This window comes from Hemiscyllium ocellatum, chromosome 9 (genome assembly GCF_020745735.1).
Source record: "Hemiscyllium ocellatum isolate sHemOce1 chromosome 9, sHemOce1.pat.X.cur, whole genome shotgun sequence".
NCBI classification, from domain to species: Eukaryota; Metazoa; Chordata; class Chondrichthyes; order Orectolobiformes; family Hemiscylliidae; genus Hemiscyllium; species Hemiscyllium ocellatum.
The window spans coordinates 70,177,838-70,198,294 of NC_083409.1; the positions used below are offsets into that span (position 1 = coordinate 70,177,838).

General features: G+C 41.5%; 1 protein-coding gene across 1 annotated transcript in view; it reads right to left on the reverse strand.

The window, feature by feature from the left end:
• The window catches only part of spata6 (spermatogenesis associated 6), a 97,027-nt gene extending 83,620 nt beyond the window's left edge, over nucleotides 1–13,407 (reverse strand). Inside the window, exons 1-2 of the mRNA XM_060829817.1 lie at nucleotides 13,260–13,407; nucleotides 9,299–9,436 (exon numbers count right to left, since the gene is read on the reverse strand). Coding sequence (XP_060685800.1) covers nucleotides 9,299–9,436; nucleotides 13,260–13,307 — 186 coding nt within the window. The 5' untranslated portion in view covers nucleotides 13,308–13,407. The remainder of the gene's footprint in view (nucleotides 1–9,298; nucleotides 9,437–13,259) is intronic.
• Between the last annotated feature and the right edge of the window lie 7,050 nt (nucleotides 13,408–20,457).

Here is a 20,457-nt window from a genome sequence, read left to right on the forward strand (position 1 = left end):
ACATACCCTCTGCTCCTTAATTTGCAGGACATACAAACAATGAACAAAAGTCGGCCCTTTGAGCCTGTTCTGCCATTCAATAAGATCATGCTGATCTGATTTTAAACTCAATGCATATTCCTGCACCTCAGCCTTCAGCTATCTGTTTCTAGTTCTCAAGTAGTTCTATTATTTCAAATTCAGAATTGTCTTGTGTTATAGAGTCACAGAGTGACCCTCACGGAAACTGACCCTTTGGTCCGATTAGTCCATGCTGAACGTAATACCAAATTACTAGTACCACCTGCCTGCTCCTGGCCCATATCCCTCCAGAATCTTTTCTATGCATGTACTTACCTAAGTGTCTTTCAAACATTGTAACTGTGCCCACATCTATCACTCCCTCAGGAAGTTCATTCTATGCGCAAACCACCCTCTGTGTAAAGAATTTAGCCTTCATGTCTTTTTTAAATCTCTCTCCTCTCACCTTAAAAATATGCCCCCTAGTATTAAGATTCTTGGAAAAAGATACCTACCATTAACTCTATCTATACCCCTCATGATTTTATAAACCTCTGTAAGGTTGCCTCTCAACCTCCTATGCTCCAGTGAACTAAGTCCCAGCCTATCCAGCTGTTCTTTATAACTCAAACCTTCCATTCCTAGCAATATCCTGGTAAATCTCTTCAGAACCTTCTCCAGCTTTATAATATCATTTCTATAAATGGATGACCAGAACTGGACACAGTACTCCAGAAAGTGTCTCACTAATGTCCAGTACAACCTTCCCTATTCCTATACACAAAGGACTGGGCAATGAAGGCAAACATGCTAAATGCCTTTTTAACCATCCAACCTCAAAGAATTATGTACTTGAACCCCTAAGTCCCTCTGTTCTACAACACTACTCAAGGCACTACCATTAATCGTATACGTCCAGCCTCTGTTTGTTGTACCAAAATACAACACCTTGTATTTATGTAGATTGAACTCAATCTTCCATTTTTCAGCAACTTATCAGCTCCTGAATATCCTGGTCATTCTCTCAAATAAGTCCTGGTGTCTCTCGATCAGGTGACCATCAAATGCACAGGTATATAAACAGGTTAAAGGAGTGGGCAAAATCTTGGCAGACAGAACATAATGTGGAGAAATTTAAGATTATGCACTTAGAAGAGCTGAAGAGTTGGAAGTTATTTAAATGGAGAAAGATTGATGAAAGCTATGAAACAAAGGGATTTGGAAGTTCTCAGCCATGAGTGACAAAAAGCTAGCATTCAAGTTCAGCTGGTAATAAGGAAAGCAATTGGAATGTTGGCCTTTATTTCAAAGGGAATAGTGTAAAAAAGTAGGGTTTTTGTTTTCTAAAACTATACAAGGCACCAGTCAAACCATGGCTGGAATACTGTGAATAGTCTTGGGCCCCGTATCTGAGAAAGGATACGTTGGCATTGGAAGCAGTCATCAGGAGGTTCGCTATGCTGATACCAAGTATAGAGAGACTGGCTTATGAGGTGGGGTTCAGTTGAAAAATGGTAGGCAGTCATATTGAAACATATAAAATTGTTAGGGTACTTGAAAAGGCAGATGTGGAAAGGTTGTTACCCCATATGGGAGAGTGTTGGACCAGAGTGCATGATCTCAGAGAAACAGGTTGCATATTTATGTCAGAGATAATGAAGAATTTCTTCTCTCAGAGGGGAGGAAGTTTATGGAATTCTTTACTGCAGAGGGGTGTCCAGGCTGAGTCATTAAGTATATTCAAGGTAAAGAAGGCAAATTTTAAATCAGTAAGGGACTCAACGGGTATAGGAAGAAGGCAGTATAGTTGAGTGAGGATTATCAGATCAGCTATGATCTCATTGAAAGTGTGACAAAGCTGCTCCTTTAACAAAGTTATGCCGTCCTTGGCTTTTTTTTCCAGAGACTTCATATAAGACACAGATTCAATATTACAATATTGAGGTTACAATATTAAGAGCACAGGATCCTATCCAACTGTGATGCTGAAAGATGAGGAGCTATGTACTTCTGAAGGACTATTGCCAGAAAGGGAATTCATGATGAAACAAGAAGCATTCAATTACGTAAAGTGAGGTTAGAGTGTCCAGAGAAGAGTGAGGAAGCTGTGGTAGGAGTACTTGACAAACTCTCAACTCCAGGAATACAATTTGTCTTTGCTAATGATAAAGTTGATTCACCAGTACAGTGCTGCCTACTGTGGTTGAGAAGACCAGTCCTGGGAGTGGTCATCCACACCAAGCTTTTTTGAACTCTTCATGTGAATGCACTGGTTACAAAGGCCCAACAATGTCTCTTCTTCCTCAGTCAGCTGAGGAAATTTGGCACGACGGCAAATACCCTTGCCAACTTTTATAGGTGAGCCATCGAGAGCATTCTGCCTGGATGTATCACTATCTGGTATGGTAAATGAGCCATTCAAGATTGAAGACGGTTACAGGGAGTGGTGAACCTGGCCCAGACAATCACAAAGGTCAAACTCCCATCTATAGAATCCATCTACCAGGCCCGCTGTCAAGGAAAGGCCGCCAGCATTCTCAAAGATCCATCCCACCCTGCAATGTCTTTCTACAATCTCTACCATCGGGGAGAAGGTGCAAAAGCCTGAACACGCACCAACCAGATGCGAAACAGTTTCTACCCTACTGTTGTCAGAATACTGAATGGACTCACAAACTCTTAAAAGTCACCTGTAAATGTGTTTTTGCCGCTGTTACCTATTGTTTACTTATCTATGCTACTTAACTCTGATCTGCCTGTATTGCTCGCAAGACAAAGCTTTTCACTGTGCTTCTGTACAGGTATAAATAAATTCAATTCAAAGCCAGTGGAAACTCAGGCAACTGAATTATTGCAGGACACATATCGTAGCATTTTTCCTGACTGTGTGGTAACGAGGTCACAAAGTCACCAGCTGAAACAGAACAGGACAGACCAAAGAGTAGAGATAAGGAAGTTGAAGTAGAATTAGCAGAGACTCTGTTTGCTCAGATGGTTGAGACAAGCCAAGAGCTGATTCCTGACAATACAGACATCGTTAGCTCAGATAAATTAACTATGTTACAGCAAAAATCACAGAACATAGAACATTATAGTGCAGTACAGGCCCTTCAGCCCTTGATGTTGCGCTGACCTGTGGAACCAATCTGAAGCCCATCTATCCTACACTATTCCGTTTTCATCCATATGTTTATTCAATGACCATTTAAATGCTCAGACAGTCTACTACTGTTGCAAGCAGGCCATTCTACGCCCCACTACTCTCCGAGCAAAGAATCCACCTCTAACATTTTTGTCCTATATCTATCACCCCTCAATTTAGAGGTATGTCCCCTCGTGCTAGTCATCACCATCTGAGGAAAAAGGCTCTCACTGTCCACCCAATTTAACCCCCTGGTTATTTTATTTGTCTCAATTAAATCACCTCTCAACCTTCTTCTCTCTAATGAAAACAGCCTCAAGTCCCTCAGCCTTTCCTCATAAGACCTTCCCTCCATACCACGCTACATCTTAGTAAATCTCCTCTGCATCCTTTCCAAAGCTTCCACATCCTTCCTATAATGCGGTGACCAGGACTGTACGCAATACTCCAAGTGCGGCCACACCAGAGTTTTGTATAGATGCAACATGACCTCATGGCTCCAAAACACAATCCCTCTAACAATAAAAGCTAACACACCGTATGCCTTCTTAACAATCCTATCAACCTGGGTGGCAACCTTCAGGGATCTATGTACATGGACACCAAGATCTCTCTACTCATCTACACTACCAAGAATCTTACCATTAGCCCAGTACTCTTTATTCCTGTTGCTCCTTCCAAAGTGAATCACCTCACATTTTTGCACATTAAACTCTGTTTTCTACCTCTCAGGTCAGCTCTGCAGCTTATCTATGTCCCTCTGCAAACTGCAACATCCTTCGGCACTACCTACAACTTCACCGACTTTAGTGTCATCCACAAATTTGCTAACCCATCCATCCACACCCTCATTCAGGTCATTTCTAAAAATGACAAACAACAGTGAACCCCAAACAGATCCTTGTGGTACACCATTAGTAACTGAACTCCAGGGTGAACATTCCCCATTAACCACCACCCTCTGTCTTCTTTCTGCTATGTAATTTCTGATCCAAACCACTAAATTACCCTCAATCCAATACTTCTGTATTGTGTGCATAGCCTATCATGGGAAACCTTATCAAATGCCTTACTGAAATCCATATACCCTACACCATATCAACTGCTTTATCCTCATGCACTTGTTAGGTCACCTTCTCAAAAGAACTCAATAAGATTTGTGAGGCACGACCTACCTTCACAAAACCGTGTTGACTATACCTAATTAATCTATTCCTTTCTAGATGATTATAAATTCTATCTCTCACAACCTTTTCCAACACTTAACCCACAAATGAGGTAAGGCTCATTGGGAAGGCTAACTACCAGGTTTGACTCAACTCCCCTTCGTGAACAAGGGGACATTTGCTATCCTCCCGTCTTCTGGCACAATTCCTGTAGACAATAACAACATAAAGATCAAAGGCTCTGCGATCTCCCCCCTGGCTTCCCAAAGAATCCTAGGATAAACCCTTCCAGCCCATGAGACTTATCTATTTTCACACTTTACAGAATTGCTAACACCTCCTCCTTGAGAACCTCAATTTTTCAAATCTAGTAGCCTGTATGAAAGATGAAAACTTAAAGCAATTGTTTCAAAGGCATTCACAGAAAAAAGAATCCAAATGTATCTCTGAATGTTATTATCATAAAAATGATGTCTTAATGTGGAAATGGAGACCATCACATATTCAATGTGATGAGAAATGGACAGAAGTTCATCAAATTATATTGCCAGTGGGTTATAGAAAGGACGTGTTGCAAGTGGTGCACAAGCTACCACTAGGGTGTCATTTAGAAGTGAGAAAAACTCAAGCTAAAATACCAATACATTTTTACTGGACTGCACAATGATAGAGCTGAATTTTGCCAGACATGTCATTCATATCAAGAATTAGAAAAGCACAGGCAGTAATAAAACCTGCACCTTTAATACCAATTCCTGCATTTGAGGAACCTTTTACAAAAGTTAATTGATTGCGTAGGTCCCTATCTAAAATGAAAAGTTGGAATCAGTATCTGTTAACAATAATGGATGTGTCCACTAGATTTTCAGAGGCCGTTCCATTATGCAATATCACAGCTAAGAGGATTGTAGAGGAATTACTCAAATTTTTGACTAGATACAGACTACCCACAGAGTTACAATCAGATCAAGGGTCAACTTCACATCAAAATTATTCAAGGAAGTTATGGACAGCTTAGGAATAAAACAATTCAAATTTACTGCCTACCATCCAGAGTCACAGGGAGCCCTAGAAAGGTGGCATCAGACATTAAAGACCATATTGAGGGCTTATAGTCAAGACTATCCATATGATTGGGGTAAGGGAATTCAGTTTGTGCTTTTTGTGATCAGAGATGCACTAAATGATTCGTCCAAATCCAGTCCATTCGGATTAGTTTTCGGAATTGAAGTGAGAGGACCATTAAAATTGATTAAGGAGAAATTGGTAAGTCAGAATTCAGAGAATTCAGGAATATGTGTCAAAGATAAGGAACAATTAAATAGAGCAGGGGAGTTGATTAGACAGCATTTAAAAACATCACAGCAAACAATGAAAGAGGAAGGAGACAAGAAATCAAAAATTTGCAATTGGGTATAAGGCAATAGTGTGACTTCCAATAATAGGTGGACCTTATCAAGTCGAAAGGAAATTGAATGAAGTGAACTACTTGATAGGGAGTCCAGTCAGAAAGAAATCTCAGAGTGTGTCATGTGAATATGCTCAAAAGTATTTTGGCAGGGAAGGAAAGCAAGAGGAGAATGTATTATTGATTACAACAAAGAGGGAAGAACAAAGTTCAGGGGATTCTGAATTGGACATTCCTCAAACTAAATTGGACAATGAGGAAGATGTCAAAAATTGGGAAAATTATTGAGTTACCTTCCAGGGGAAAAATCAAAATGACCTGCAAGACTTATTACTACCACATGGGGAGCTTAGTGGAAATAAGCTGGGAAGTACTAACCTAATTATGCATGATGCAGATATAGGAGATGCTATTGATTAAGCAACATCCTTATAGTCATAACCCTCAAAACTTGGCACAGGTTCAAAAGGAGGTTGAATGCATGCTCCAAGATGACACAATCAAAGTGAGTTACAGTGACTGGAGGTTACCCATAGTAATGGTGCCAAAACCAAATGGTAGCTGAAAATGTGTTGCTGGTTAAAGCACAGCAGGTCAGGCAGCATCCAAGGAACAGGAAATTCGACGTTTCGGGCCAGAGCCCTTCATTGGGAATGAGGAGAGGGTGCCAGGCAGGCTAAGATAAAAGGTAGGGAGGAGGGACTTGGGGGAGGGGAGATGGAGATGTGATAGGTGGAAGGAGGTCAAGGTGAGGGTGATAGGCCGGAGTGGGGTGGGGGGGGGCGGAGAGGTCAGGAAGAAGACTGCAGGTTAGGAGGGTGGTGCTGAGTTTGAGGGAATCGACTGAGACAAGGTGTGGTTCCCTGTACTGTGTGTGTGTCTGTGTCTGTGTCTGTGTGTCTGTGTGTGTGTGTGTGTGTGTGTGTGTGTGTGTGTGTGAAACAAAGCTGTTCCTTTAACAAGGTTTTTCTGTCCTAGTTGTTTTTCAGAGTGGTCTCAAATGTCCCAGACTCTGAAAAGTCTGGGGTTGAAGGATTTTCAAGCCAATTTGATAATACCTAACAAATACTGCCTCAGGTGGAAAGCTTTCAAATTTAATAAAGGAACACTGTACAATGAAAAGGGTGTGGCTCGTTCTCCCAGCTCTGCTTTTCTCTGGTTTGGAGCTTGGTTTTTAGCAATAGTGTGGAAAAAAGCTGCTGGGCCCAAAGAAGCAGATCCAGGCTGGTTCTCTCTCTCTATCCTGTAAGAACCTGTGTTTGATTTTACCTTTTGTGCCAAGGGGTGTTTATGGGGATTGTTGCAAGTATTTGGAACATCATCATTAAATTGGGATCATCTGTTAGGTTTTCAGAGCGTTTAATTTATTCGGTATTCTGTTTTCTGTTGATTGTATTTCATTCATTAACCTTGTAAATAAGTTCTGTTTTGTTTAAAACTAAGTGGCTTGACCTTTAGCATTTCTCCTGGAATATCCACTTTACACCTGCTTAAAACAACTAGCAAAGTAAGAGTCTGGGCTACCTTCTTGAAATGTTTTGAGGGATCCAGCCTGGTTCATAACAAATGATAGAGTATACTTGATAGGCTGAATGGCCAGTCCTGCTCCTATGTCTTGCGATCTCTCTGCAGACGCCAGATCTGATGCTGTGTACACTCTGAGGTCTCTAGATCAGTGAGTATCTTCAGTTCAGCAGTGATGTATTGTCTGAGTGGGGCACTATTATAAGGGTCTTTGAGTGCTTCAGCATTGATTTTCCAACAGCACCGGTTCTGTTGACATCATGTTTGAGCAGAACAACATTTTTTACAGAGGTAATACCATCTCAGACATAAAAACATTTTTTTACTGAGAAATATTTTTGCTTAAGGGAAATATGACTATTTCTAATAGTCCAGGGAAAATATGGCTCCATTACTTTATCTCAGTATTAGCTTGAACACTGCTTCATTAACACATTGGTCGAAAGACTGTTCTGGATGAATTAAGTAAATCCAAACATTTTGCTCATTGATTTGAATTACACTAAGAAATGTCATGAGGCTTCTTTATTGTTTGCATAGTTAACAGTTAGTCATCACACTGTAAAGTATTTAATTGTGTGTGATATTTTAAGATGATGCAATATGATTAAAGTATTAGTAAATCTGCAATGTGGAGTTGGAAAGCAGAAGACAATTGCTCTGAGGCATGCAGATGCAATTCAATCCACATGCTTAAATCTTGCATGTTAATATGTTGTGTCCTAATTTCACTTTTCTCATTACAACTTCTTTGATACATTTATAATGCAAACCACCTACCTACCTGTGTAAACTATGTATAATTGCACCCAACTTAAAATAATAGAGATGTACAGCACGGAAATAGACCATTCAGTCCAACTCGTCCCAGTCAACCAGATATCCTAAATTAATCCAGTCCCATTTGCCAGCACTTGGCCCATATCCTTCTAAATCCTTCCCATTCATATATCCATCCAGATGCCTTTAGATGGTGTAATTGTACCAACTTCCACCATTTCCTCCAGAACCTCATTCCATACATGCACTACCCACTTCATGAAAAAGTTGCCCCTTGGGACCCTCTCTCACCCTAGACCTATGCCCTTAAAAGATAAGAGACACCCAAATTGGAAGCTGTGACTGGGCTGTTGCTAAATGCAACAACCTAAGATGGAGGGAAACAAATAATGATTGCATTTTGAAGTGGTTTTCACAAGACACCATATTTAACAGAACAGCCAGGTCAAGAGGCAAGGTTGCAGCTAGCAGTGTGAAAACTAAACAATGTTTTCACAGAGTGGCCTGCTGCATCTGATTTGCCTGCAAGGCCTTCATATTTGGCACCAGCAGAGAGACCACAGGATGTATTAGGAGGCCATTCAGTTCATTGAAGAAGGAGAATCTTTTTATGTACTTATGGTAATTCAGGAGTCAAGGGAACAAAGAAACCAAGAAAAAAAGAACTATCTAAATACATAAATACAAGCTGATAAATACATTTCAAAGCTGATAATTTAACTTCGGATTACTCATGAAGGAAAAAAACAACTTGAGAAAAATTTAAACAGTTTTGGGACAGAGTTTAATTTGACACGAGGCCAAGATTAATGATCCTTCCTCTCTATTTCTATTTAACTTGAAGACCATACCTGATTCCATTTTTGGAATATCAAATGAGTTTCCAAAGTGAATGTAACATTCATAGTGTCTTTTTAGATCTCTGTGAAATGTACCAATGTTCTTTGTGAAGGTTGAATTACTTTCAAATGTAGTGACTGGTATGAAAATTAAAATTTAAAGCTACAAGATTGCACTGCCATGAGGAATTAAATCCTTTCCATGTAAAAATAATCCAAACAAAAGTAGAGAATGCTGAAATTACACAGCAGGTCAATTAGCATTGGAAAGAGAAGATAGGTTCAATTGGAGATCCATTATTAGAAATGATTACTTCTGAACCTGTCTTTTCTCTTTCAAATGCCATTTAATAATTTGTGTAATTCCAACATTTAGTCTTAAATTATTCAGCATTTTTTTTCTCTTTAGAACTTGCTTGAACAAGAAGACAGTTTATACCTTTTCAATCTTCACTTTCTCATTGAAGGTCAGTGGAAAGACAGAAGGGACAAACTTGGTTTTCTGGAATCTTCCTAACATACATACACTGACGTAAACATCATTCTTTTCAGGCAGGAACACTCCAGGACATGTAACCTGTGAAAAATTATTTCAAATCGGAAGAATTACAATGTTGGCATAGAAACATAAAATGTCTTACTATTACCACATTAAATAACACCACTCATTTTTGACAATAATGCTATGTTTGGCCTCTCATATATAAATTCTGTCACAAACCTGCCATAATATATTTTGATATTTTGTGTTATCAACCAACGTCCAGCACATCCATTTTATCCCACACTGCTGTTCCCTCTGTCAGACAGTTTTTGCCATTATGTGCCAATGTGAAAGTACTCATTGATCATTAGGACGTTTGTTAATTTATAGTGTTTGATAAATATAAATTCCATAAGCAAACATAGCAATACATTAAACGGTTAAAAATTCACACTTACTGGTTTCCTATTTCTTAGGAAATAAAAGTTCCTTCAAGTCAATGATGTTTCCCAAAAAAAAACAATTTTTAACCAGATTTTCAGTCAAAATAAAAAGTATTGGTTGAAGCAACTGACAATGGACTGCTGCCAAGAATATTTTTCAAACGTGTGTGAACACACAATATTTCAACTCACATGAAAAAAAAATGAGGCGAAATGCTCTTAAAATCTCCACTGAGAAACATGTTATAATCTCGATAAATTATTTTTGTTATTTACAATAGCAATGAGTCTACAGATACTACTAAGAAGAAGGTGGGGGCAATCATCGTATTAATACAGGAATTCTATTATAACACACACGTCGTTAATGCGATTGACAAATTGGAGACGCTGTTTCTACATCACAAAACTTTGAAACGCGTGTTGGCCGTAATGTGATTACAGCGCCAACACCTTAAGTGCTGTTTCTTAAGTGTGACTTTTCTATAATGAGGGGTTGTAAAAGAATTCAACCATCAAGTTATAGAAAAATTGACTGTATTCTTATCACAAGGTTTGTCTGAAAGAAAGCTTCTCACAATTATAAAGTCATAGACTCATAGAGATGTACAGCATGGAAATAGACCCTTCAGTCCAACCCGTCCATGCCGACCAGATATCCCAACCCAATCTAGTCCCACCTGCCAGCACCCGGCCCATATCCCTCCAAACACTTTCTATTCATATATCCATCCAAATGCCTCTTAAATGTTGCAATTGTACTAGCCTCCACCACTTCCTCTGGCAGCTCATTCCAAACACGCACCACCGTCTGCATGAAAAAGTTGCCCCTTAGGTCTCTTTTATATCTTTCCCCTCTCACCCCAAACCTATGCCCTCTAGTTCTGGACTCCCCAACCCCAGGGAAAAGACTTTGCCTATTTACCCTAAAGAGCTTCTACATTTACTCAGAAACCTACTGCTTCAAATGACACATGCAAAGTCGACACTGAGAAATTATGCAAAAATAAATGGTTACATATATAAGCACGGATTGGAAACTTTCTGCATTCTTTCATGAGATGAGGACATTGACGGCAAAGATAGCATTTGTTGCGTGTCCCGAACTGCCATGAATAGACTACTTTACTCAGCTGTTTCATTTTTTAAAACAAATTGTATTGGTTTGGTTTAATGTTCTCTTACAATCCCATGTTTTTCTCTCTCTAGACTATTATTTAAATGTGATATAATTCTCTATTTTATCATCTCGGAGAATTCTTCAATCTGATTGGTTAAGTGGCCTGCCCCTGTTGCTGCATATCAAAGATCCCCTTCAGAGGGCACTAAATTCTAACTGACTTTGGAATATAGCAAGTCTCTGCTGTAAAGCCAGCTCAAACTTTGTGACATGCTTTTTGGTTGTCAACTTGAAAACACTTCCTGTGCAATTAAACGAAAATAAGATGAATATTTATTTTAAGTGATTACTATTGCATATCAACAAAGTACAAGTAATACCACAATTAATTCAATGCTAATCACACCATATTGCCTCCTTAATTTAAAAAACATTCCTCTACACTTATGTCAACTTTCTCTCTCCTCATGACCCTCTGTCTCTCTACACTGCTTCCATGAAACTCATTTTATCACGTCCGAAAAGCTTTTTGTAAAAGAGGTTGCAAAGATTGACTCAGCAGCTACAGACCATTCAGTTAAATTCAGTGGTGGAGAAATACTCATTAAAGATAAAATTAACAATCACATGAAAACATGTAGGTTCATTCAGAAACTCAACATGAATTGCTTTGAAGAAGTGATGAGTAGGGTTGTTGATAGGAAGACTGTTGGTATGGTGTGCTTGGACTTCCAACAGGCATTTGATACAGTGCCACAAGCCTACTTGTGAGAAAATTTAGACTTCATGGAATACAAGGCATAGTAACAATGCAGATACAGAACTGGCTAAGGAATAGAAACAGTGACTAATGGTTAATTGGTATATTTTGGACAAGAAGGTTTGAAATGGAGTTCCTGGTGAGTAAAAAGAAAGTGAGGACTACAAATGCTGGAGGTCAGAGTTAAAAAGAATGGCGCTGAAAAAGCACAGCAGGTCAGGCAGCATCCGAGAAGCAGAAGAGTCGGTGTTTTGGGCCCGAACTGTCAACTCTCCTGCTCCTCAGATGCTGCCTGATCTGCTGTGCTTTTCCAGCGCCACTCTTTTCAACTCTTCCTAGGGAGTATTATGATCTTTGCTTTTCCTGATATACAAAACTGATCTAGATCTTTGTGTGCAGAAGTCAATTTCAAAGTTTGCAGACAACACATAACTCAGGAGAATTATTAAATATGAGGAAGATGTTGTACAACTTCAAAATGACATTGACACAGTGGAGTAGACAGGCAAGTAACAGATAAGTTCAAGGCAGAGAAGTGTGAGGTGATGCGCTTTGATACAAAAAACATGAAGAGACAGAACAAACTAAAGGGCACGATTCTAAAGGGGGTGCAGACGTAAAGATACCTTGGAATATATGCACATAAACCATTAAAGGTGGCAGGACATATAGAGGGAGTTGTTAACAAAGTGTACAGTATGTTGGATTTCATAAATGGACACACAAGTACATGAGCATGGAGGTTACGATGAACTTGTTATAAGACATTGGTCATACCTCAGTTGCAGAATTGTACATGGAATTGTGCCACACTGTAAGAAGACTGTGAGTGCATTGAAGAAAATGCAAAAAAAGTTTACGGGAATGGTTCTAGAGGTGAGATACTTCAGTTATTAAGAAAGAACTCATTTCCTTGGAACTCATTTCACAGTCCCAAAGTATATTTACAGGAGAAAGTGAGGACTGCAGATGCTGGAGATCAGAGCTGAAAAGGTGTTGCTGGAAAAGCGCAGCAGGTCAGGCAGCATCCAAGGAGCAGGAGAATCGACATTTCGTGCATGAGCCCTTCTTCAGGAATGAGGACAGTGTGCCAAGCAGGTTACTCTTTGATGTTTGGGGAGCTGGGCCCATAGCCCTCTGATTTTCCACATCACCCAGCCAAGCCCACCTCCAGTCAAAATATAATTCTTAACTTAATTCTTAATCATTAGCTCTCAGAGTTAAAACACCTTCAGACAGTGTTGATAGACTCTATGAAAGAAAGTAAGTTACAACTGAAAGACTGAAAATATAACACTCATGGGAGAGCATGAGTGAACTCAGACCACATAATGCAAATACAGAACAAAGCTGGGGGGGGGGGGGGAGTTTCCTGATGAAGTTGTTGTTGTTTGGTGACAATTTTCCCCCCCCCACCCCCGCCCCCATTCTCATTGAAGGAAGCGGACGGATTCCTACAAATCTCAGTCAAGCATGGCCGCTTCGCCGTCGCCTATTGGCCAGCCGTATGTCAATCAAAGCCGTCAGCGGGTACGAACCCAACCGCCACTCGTCGCGAAAAAAAACCCGACCGCCAACTACCGAAGAACCCACCGCTTGGATTTTCAGGTGCACCGTTAGTCTCAGAACCTTTTTCGGCATTTTGGCCAGGCGAAAACAAAAAGAAAGAGGTTCTCACGCCGTATCCACGTTTGAAGTCCGTTGCGGGTGCGGCACGAGCCAACGCTTCAAACGGTTTGGAAGCAGCGCGCGGTGGAATGCTGATGTTACGCCGTTGTCATGGCGCCAGAGCACAGGCTGACGCCACAGAAAGGAAGTGATGCACAATTGTAGCTTGAAGCCAAGAGCTGACCCCCAGGTTGTTGTCAAGACCAGATTCCCTTCATTGTCCTGACACAGGTGGATGCAGAAGTTTGTTTTAAATTATGTATGCCCTTGAAATGCGCAGCAGGTCTGGCAGCGCCGGTGGAGAGAAAAACAAGAGTTCAAGTTTCAGACCTGTCCGTTCTCACAAATCAACAATAAGCCATGCATTAAGGTTATCAATACATCAAAGAACCGCGGAGGGTGGAGATCTGAAACACACACACAAACAGAAATTGCTGGAGAAACTCAGCAGGTCGAGTCGCATCTGTGGAGAGAAACCCGTTAACATTTTAAGCCCAGTGGCGGAAATGAAGATTGAATATTGATAAAGCCTCAAATTTGAGGCAATAGCTGTACATGAAAAAAGAGTAAATTTTAAATCAAACCTTGTGGGAAATAATTGCAAGATATAAAAAGTTAAAAATCACACAACACCATGTTATAGTTCAACAGTTCTATTTGGAAGTACAAGCTTTCGGAGTGCTGATCCTTTGTCAGGTAGCTAGTGGGGCAGGATCATAAGACACATAATTTATATTTAATTCATAGCGTCACACAACTGATATAATATAGAACAGTATAGCACATACAGGCCCTTCGGTCCATGATGTTGTGCCAAGCAGTTATGTTAATCTAAGATAACCAAACCTACACACCCTTCAATTTGCTACAGTCCATGTGCTTGTCCAGCAGTTGCTTAAATGTCTCTCATGTCTCTGATTCTACTACCACTGGCAGTGCATTCCACACACCCACCACTCTGTGTAAAGAACCTACCTCTGGCATCTCCTCATATCTTCCTCCAAACACCTTAAAATTATGACCCCTTAAGACAGCCATTTCTGCCCTCAGGAAAAGTCTATGGCTATAAACTTGAATCTATACCTCTCATTACCTTGAACACCTCTGTCAAGTCACCTCTCTTCCTTCTCTCCAATGTGAAAAGCCCGAACTCACTCAACCTCTCTTCATAAGACAAACCTTCCAATTCAGGCAGCATCCTGGTAAATCTCCTCTGCGTAAAAAATGAGGTCTGCAGCTGGTCAAAGCACAGCAGGTTAGGCAGCATCTCAGGAATAGAGAATTCGACGTTTCGAGCATAAGCCCTTCATCAGGAATAAGAGCACCCTGTCTAAAGCTTCTACATCCTTACTATAACGAGGCAACCAGAAATGGATACAGTATTCCATGTATGGTCTAACCAGGGTTTTATAAAGCTGCAGCAAAGCTACACAACTCTTAAACTCAATTCCCCTTCTAATGAAAGCCAAAACACCATACACCTTACCAACCTTATCAACTTGGGTGGCAACTTTGAGGGATCTATGTACATGAACCCCAAAATCCCACTTTTCCTCCGCACTGCCCAGAATCCTGTCTTTAACCCTGTATCCCGCATTCAAACTCAACCTTCCAAAATGAATCATTTTGCATTTATCCATATTAATTCCATCTGCCACTTCTCAGCTCAGATCTGCATCCTGTCCATGTCATGGCGCAGCTTCCCATTCTTTGCTTCCCATAATAACCTTGAATATATCTGGTCCAGTCCTGGGAACCTATCTATCTTGATGCTTTCCAGAATTTCCAGCATATCCACTTCCTTAGTATCAATTTAATATTCCACTGCTTCATTAAAGTCCTTTATAAAACTTCAAAGAGCAGAGGCCAAAGAACAGATTCCTGCTGGACATCACTGGTCATTGACCGCCAGGTGGAATACTTCCATCCACTATCACTCGCTGTCTGCTTTTGGCCAGCCAATTGTGTATCCAGACAGCTAAATTTCCCTGTATCCCATACCTCCTAACTTTCTGAATGAGCCTACCATGGGGAACCTTATCAAATGCCTTACTGAAAACCAGAAACACCGCATCCACTGCTTGACCTTCATCAACTTGTCACATCCACAAAGAATTCAATAAGGCTTGTGAGGCACAAAACCATGCTGACTTCCTTTAATCAAACAATGTTTTTCCAAATAGTCATAAATCCTCATTCTCAGAATCCTTTCCAGTACCTTGCTTACCACAGATGTAAGACTGAGTGGTCTGCAATTCCCAGGGATTTCCCTATTCCCTTTCTTGAACAGAGGAACAGCGTTTGCCTCCCTCCAGTCAGCAAGTACTACTCCCTTGGAGAGTGAGGATGCAAAGATCATCATCAGAGGCGCAGCAATCTCATTCCTTGCTTCCCATAGTAACTGCAGATATATCTGGTCCAGCCCTAGGGGCTTATCTAACTTGATGCTTCCCAGAATTTCCAGCACATCTATTTCCTGAATATCGATCTGTTTGAGCCTCTTAACTTGGTCCATGGTGTTCTCATTATCAACAAGGTCTCTGTCTCCAGTGAATATTGAAGCAAAAATCTCATTTGGGCCCTTCCCTACCTGTTCAGATTCCAGGCACAAGTTACCTCCACTATTTCTGATTGCCCTACTCTCTCGTTGATCATTGTCTTGTTCCTCATGTACGTGTATAACACCTTTGGGTTTTCCTTAATTCTTCCCACCAAGGCTTTTTCTTGCCCCTCCTAGCTCTCCTCAGTCCATTTTTGAGTTATTTCCTAGCTACCCTCTAATCCTTTAAAGCTGTGCCAGATCCTTGCTTCCTTAAATTTAAGTAAACTTCATTCTCCTTGATGAGAAGCTCCTCTGCTCGTGTCATCCAAGTCTCCTTCACCTTGCCATTCCTTGCCTATCTCAGTGGGACAAAGTTACCCAACACTCGCAACAAGTGCTCCTTAAACAGCCTCCACATTTCTGTTGTACCTTTCCCTTGGAACAATTGTTCCACAACTCCTTATCTAATAGCAGTATAATTTCCCCTCCCCCAATTAAATACCTTTCCATACTGTCTGTTCCTATCCCTCTCCGTGGCTATGGTAAAGGTGAGGCAGATGTGGTCACTGTCATCGAAATGCTCTCCCACTGAGAGATCAGACACCTGGCCTGGCTTGTTGTCAAGCACCAAATACAATATTGGATTGGATTAGATTAGATTAGATTACCTACAGTGTGGAAACAGGCCCTTCGGACCAACAAGTCCACACTGACCTGCCGAAGCGCAACCCACCCATTCCCCTACAATTACCCCTTACCTAACACTACGGGCAATTTAGCATGGCCAATTCACCTGACCCGCACATCTTTGGACTGTGGGAGGAAACCGGAGCACCCGGAGGAAACCCACGCAGACACGGGGAGAATGTGCAAACTCCATATAGTCAGTCGCCTGAGTCGGGAATTGAACCCGGGTCTCAGGCGCTGTGAGGCAGCAGTGCTAACCACTGTGCCACCGTGCCCCATTCTCCCTATCTACATATTGAGTCAGGAATCCTTCCTGACAAAATCAGCTCCGTCCAGACCATCTGCACTAAGGAGGTTCCAATCAATATTAGGGAAGTTGAAGTAGCTCATAACGACAACTCTGTTACATCTGCACCTTAGAGTCATAGAGATGTACAGCATGGAAACAGACCCTTTGATCCAACTCATGTGCTGACCAGATAACCCAACCCAATCTTGTCCCGCCTGCCAGCACCCAGCCCATATCCCTCCAAACCATATACCCATCCAGATGTCTTTTAAATGTTGTAATTATACCAGCCTCCACCACTTCCTCTGGCAGCTCATTCCATACATGTACCACCCTCTGAGTGAAAAAAGTTGCCTCTTAGGTCTCTTTTACTTCTTTCCCCTCTCACCCTAAACCTATGCCCTCTAGTTCTGGACTCCTCCACCCCAGTGAAAAGACTGTCTATTTATCCTATCCATGCCCCTCATTATTTTATAAACCTCTATAAGGTCACCCCTCCGGCTCCGATATTCCAGGGAAAACAGCCCTAGCCTGTTCAGCCTCTCCATATGGCTCAAATCTTCCAACCCTGGCAACATCCTTGTAAATCTTTTCTGAAGCCTTTCAAGTTTCACAACATCTTTCCAATAGGAAGGAGACCTTTCTAAAATCTGCTGTCCAATTTGTTCTTCACTCTTTCTGATGATATTGGGTTAGATTAGATTACCTACAGTGTGGAAACAAGCCCTTCGGCCCAACTAGTCCACACCAATCCTCCGAAGTGTAACCCATTAGCCCTAACTAAAGCACCTAACTCTACAGGCAATTTAGCATGACCAATTCATCTAACTTGCACATCTTTGGGCTGTGGAAGGAAACCGGAGCACTTGGAGGAAACCTATGCAGACACAGGGAGAATGTGCAACCTCCACACAGACAGTCGCCCGAGGCTGGAAATGAACCCGGGTCCTGGTGCTGTGAGGCAGCAGTGCTAACCACCCAATAAAGTTACTGCTCTTTTCCTATTACTGAGCTCCACACATACTGACTCTGTAGACAAACGCTCCTCAACAACCTTCTCTTCTGTAGTTGTAATGCACTCTCTAATTAACAATGCTACTCCCACTCCTCATTTACCCCTACCCTGTTCATTTTAAAAGATCTAAACCTTAGACCATCTAGCAACCATTCCTGCCCCTTGATAAGGAATGTTCCCAGTTCGACCAGTACATAAGTGCAGGGTTTCAGTAAGAAATCTGTAGTGTCGTGTATGGGATTGGTACTGCATTCCAAAGATACACAAAGCCAACACAGCTGGACGTGCCATCCCATCAGGCAACGGGACCCTGTATGATAACCTCTCCACCTACGCAAAGGCATCTTGAAACCCACTGCACAGGGGACCCCCAGTTCTGTTGCGACACCATAGATTTATTACAGAAACTCAGCATCCAGGGACTAGTCAAACCAGGAAAATTCCTCATCACAATGGATGTTTCAGCACTCTACTACACCAGCATCCCCCATGATGACGGCATTGCTGCAATAGCCTCAGTACTCAACACCAGCAACTGCTAATCTCTGAGCACCATGCTACAACTCATTCGCTTCATCCTCAACCACAATGTTTTCACTTTTGACAATTAGTTCTTCATCTAGACACACAGAACAGCCATGCAGACCAAATTGGCACATGGCAAAATTTTCATGCACAAGTTTGAACAAGACTTCCTTGCTGAACAGAACCTCCAACCAACACTATACATCAGATATATTGATGACATTTTCTTCCTCTGGATCCATGGTGAGGAGTCACTGAAACAACAGCACAGTGATATCAACGAGTTTCATCCCACCAGCAGACTTACCATGGACTACTCTTTGGTATCTGTCACGTTCTTGGACACATGCATCTCCATCAAGGATGGGCACCTCAGTACCTCATTCTGACACAAACCCATGGATAATCTCACAACGATACACCTCTCTATCTTCTGCCCTAAATATATTAAAACAGCAACCCCCTACGGACAAGCACTACATATACTCAGGATCTGTTCAGATGAGAAATGTGAAGGACACCTGAATGTGCTCAGGGATGCCCTCATAAGAACACGGTGTGATGCTCAACTCATCAATCACCAGTTCTGAGGTGCCACAGCGAGAAACAGTAATGATGTCCTCAGGAGATGGACACTGGTTGCAACCGATAGGGTACCCTTCATTGACCAGTACTTCATGGGAGCCAAAAAACTATGCCATATTCTTCACAGCCTACAACACATTATTGATGAGGATGAGCACCTTGCTAAGATCTTCCCCACGCTTACACTTCTCACCTTTAAGCAACCATCAAACCTTAAACAGACCATTGTTCGCAGCAAATTGCTCAGCCTTCAGGACAACATTGACCACAACACCGTACAACCCTGTCATGGCAACCACTGCAAGACATGTCAGAGTGTCAACACAGATGCCACCATTACACATGGGAATACCATCCACCGTATACACGGCAGGTACTCATGTGACTTGGCCAATGTTGTCTAGCTCATATGCTGCAGACAAGGATGCCCCGAGGTATGGTACATTGGTGAGACCAAGCAGACACTACAACAGATGAATGGACACTACGCATTGATCACCAGACAGGGGTGTTCCCTCTCAGTCGGGGAACACTTCAAGTGGTCAGGGACATTCAACCTCAAGGTGACCATTCTCCAAGGCAGACTTCAGGATAAGTAACAACGCAAAATGGCCAAGCAGAGGCTGATAGCCAAGTTCGGTACCCACGAGGATGGCCTCAACCGGGACCTTGAATTCATGTCACACTACAGGTGACCCCACTACACTATACACTCATTCACACACACACACAAGCATAAATACTCTTACATACCCACACACATAAGTCTATGAGGTGAATTTGTATTTGTCGAATTATATTTGCAGATACATTCTATTTTGCTCAAAAAAACTGCACAATATGCAGGCAGTCAATCCAAGTAATATTTTATAAATTCCACTTTGGAAGTAGAACCAGCCTGACTCAAGATTGGGTACAGACTCACTCTAACCTCACACCTTTAATGCATCGTCTGAGCTGAGATGTCACCTTTTTGTATAAAACCTTAAGGGTTATCTTGAGAACGTGACTTAAAAGAAGTTCTGGGATTTACATATTAATGAACCAAAACCTGCAATTCATTCTAAAAGATGAAAGACTTGACAACAATCTCGGTTTGTTCAATATACCAATTCAGTTGCATGACACTGTAATTCTTTGCTGTAAATTCTGTGTCTCATGGTCCTGCTCCACAACTACCTGATGAAGGAGCAGCACCCAAAAGCTAGTGCTTGCAAATAAACCTGTTGAACTATAACCTGGTGTTGTGTGATTTTTAACCTAATGAAGAAAGGTTGACGGAGCTAGGGCTTTTCTCATTGGAGTGCAGAAGGATGAGAGGTGACTTGATAAGAGGTTTACAAGATGATAAGAGGCATTTTCCTGGGTGGGAATGGCGATCAGGAAGGGCATAATTTTAAGGTAATTGGAGGAAGGTATAAGGGAGATGTCAGAGATCGGTTCTTAACTCAGAGAGTGATGGGTGTGTGGAATGCACTGC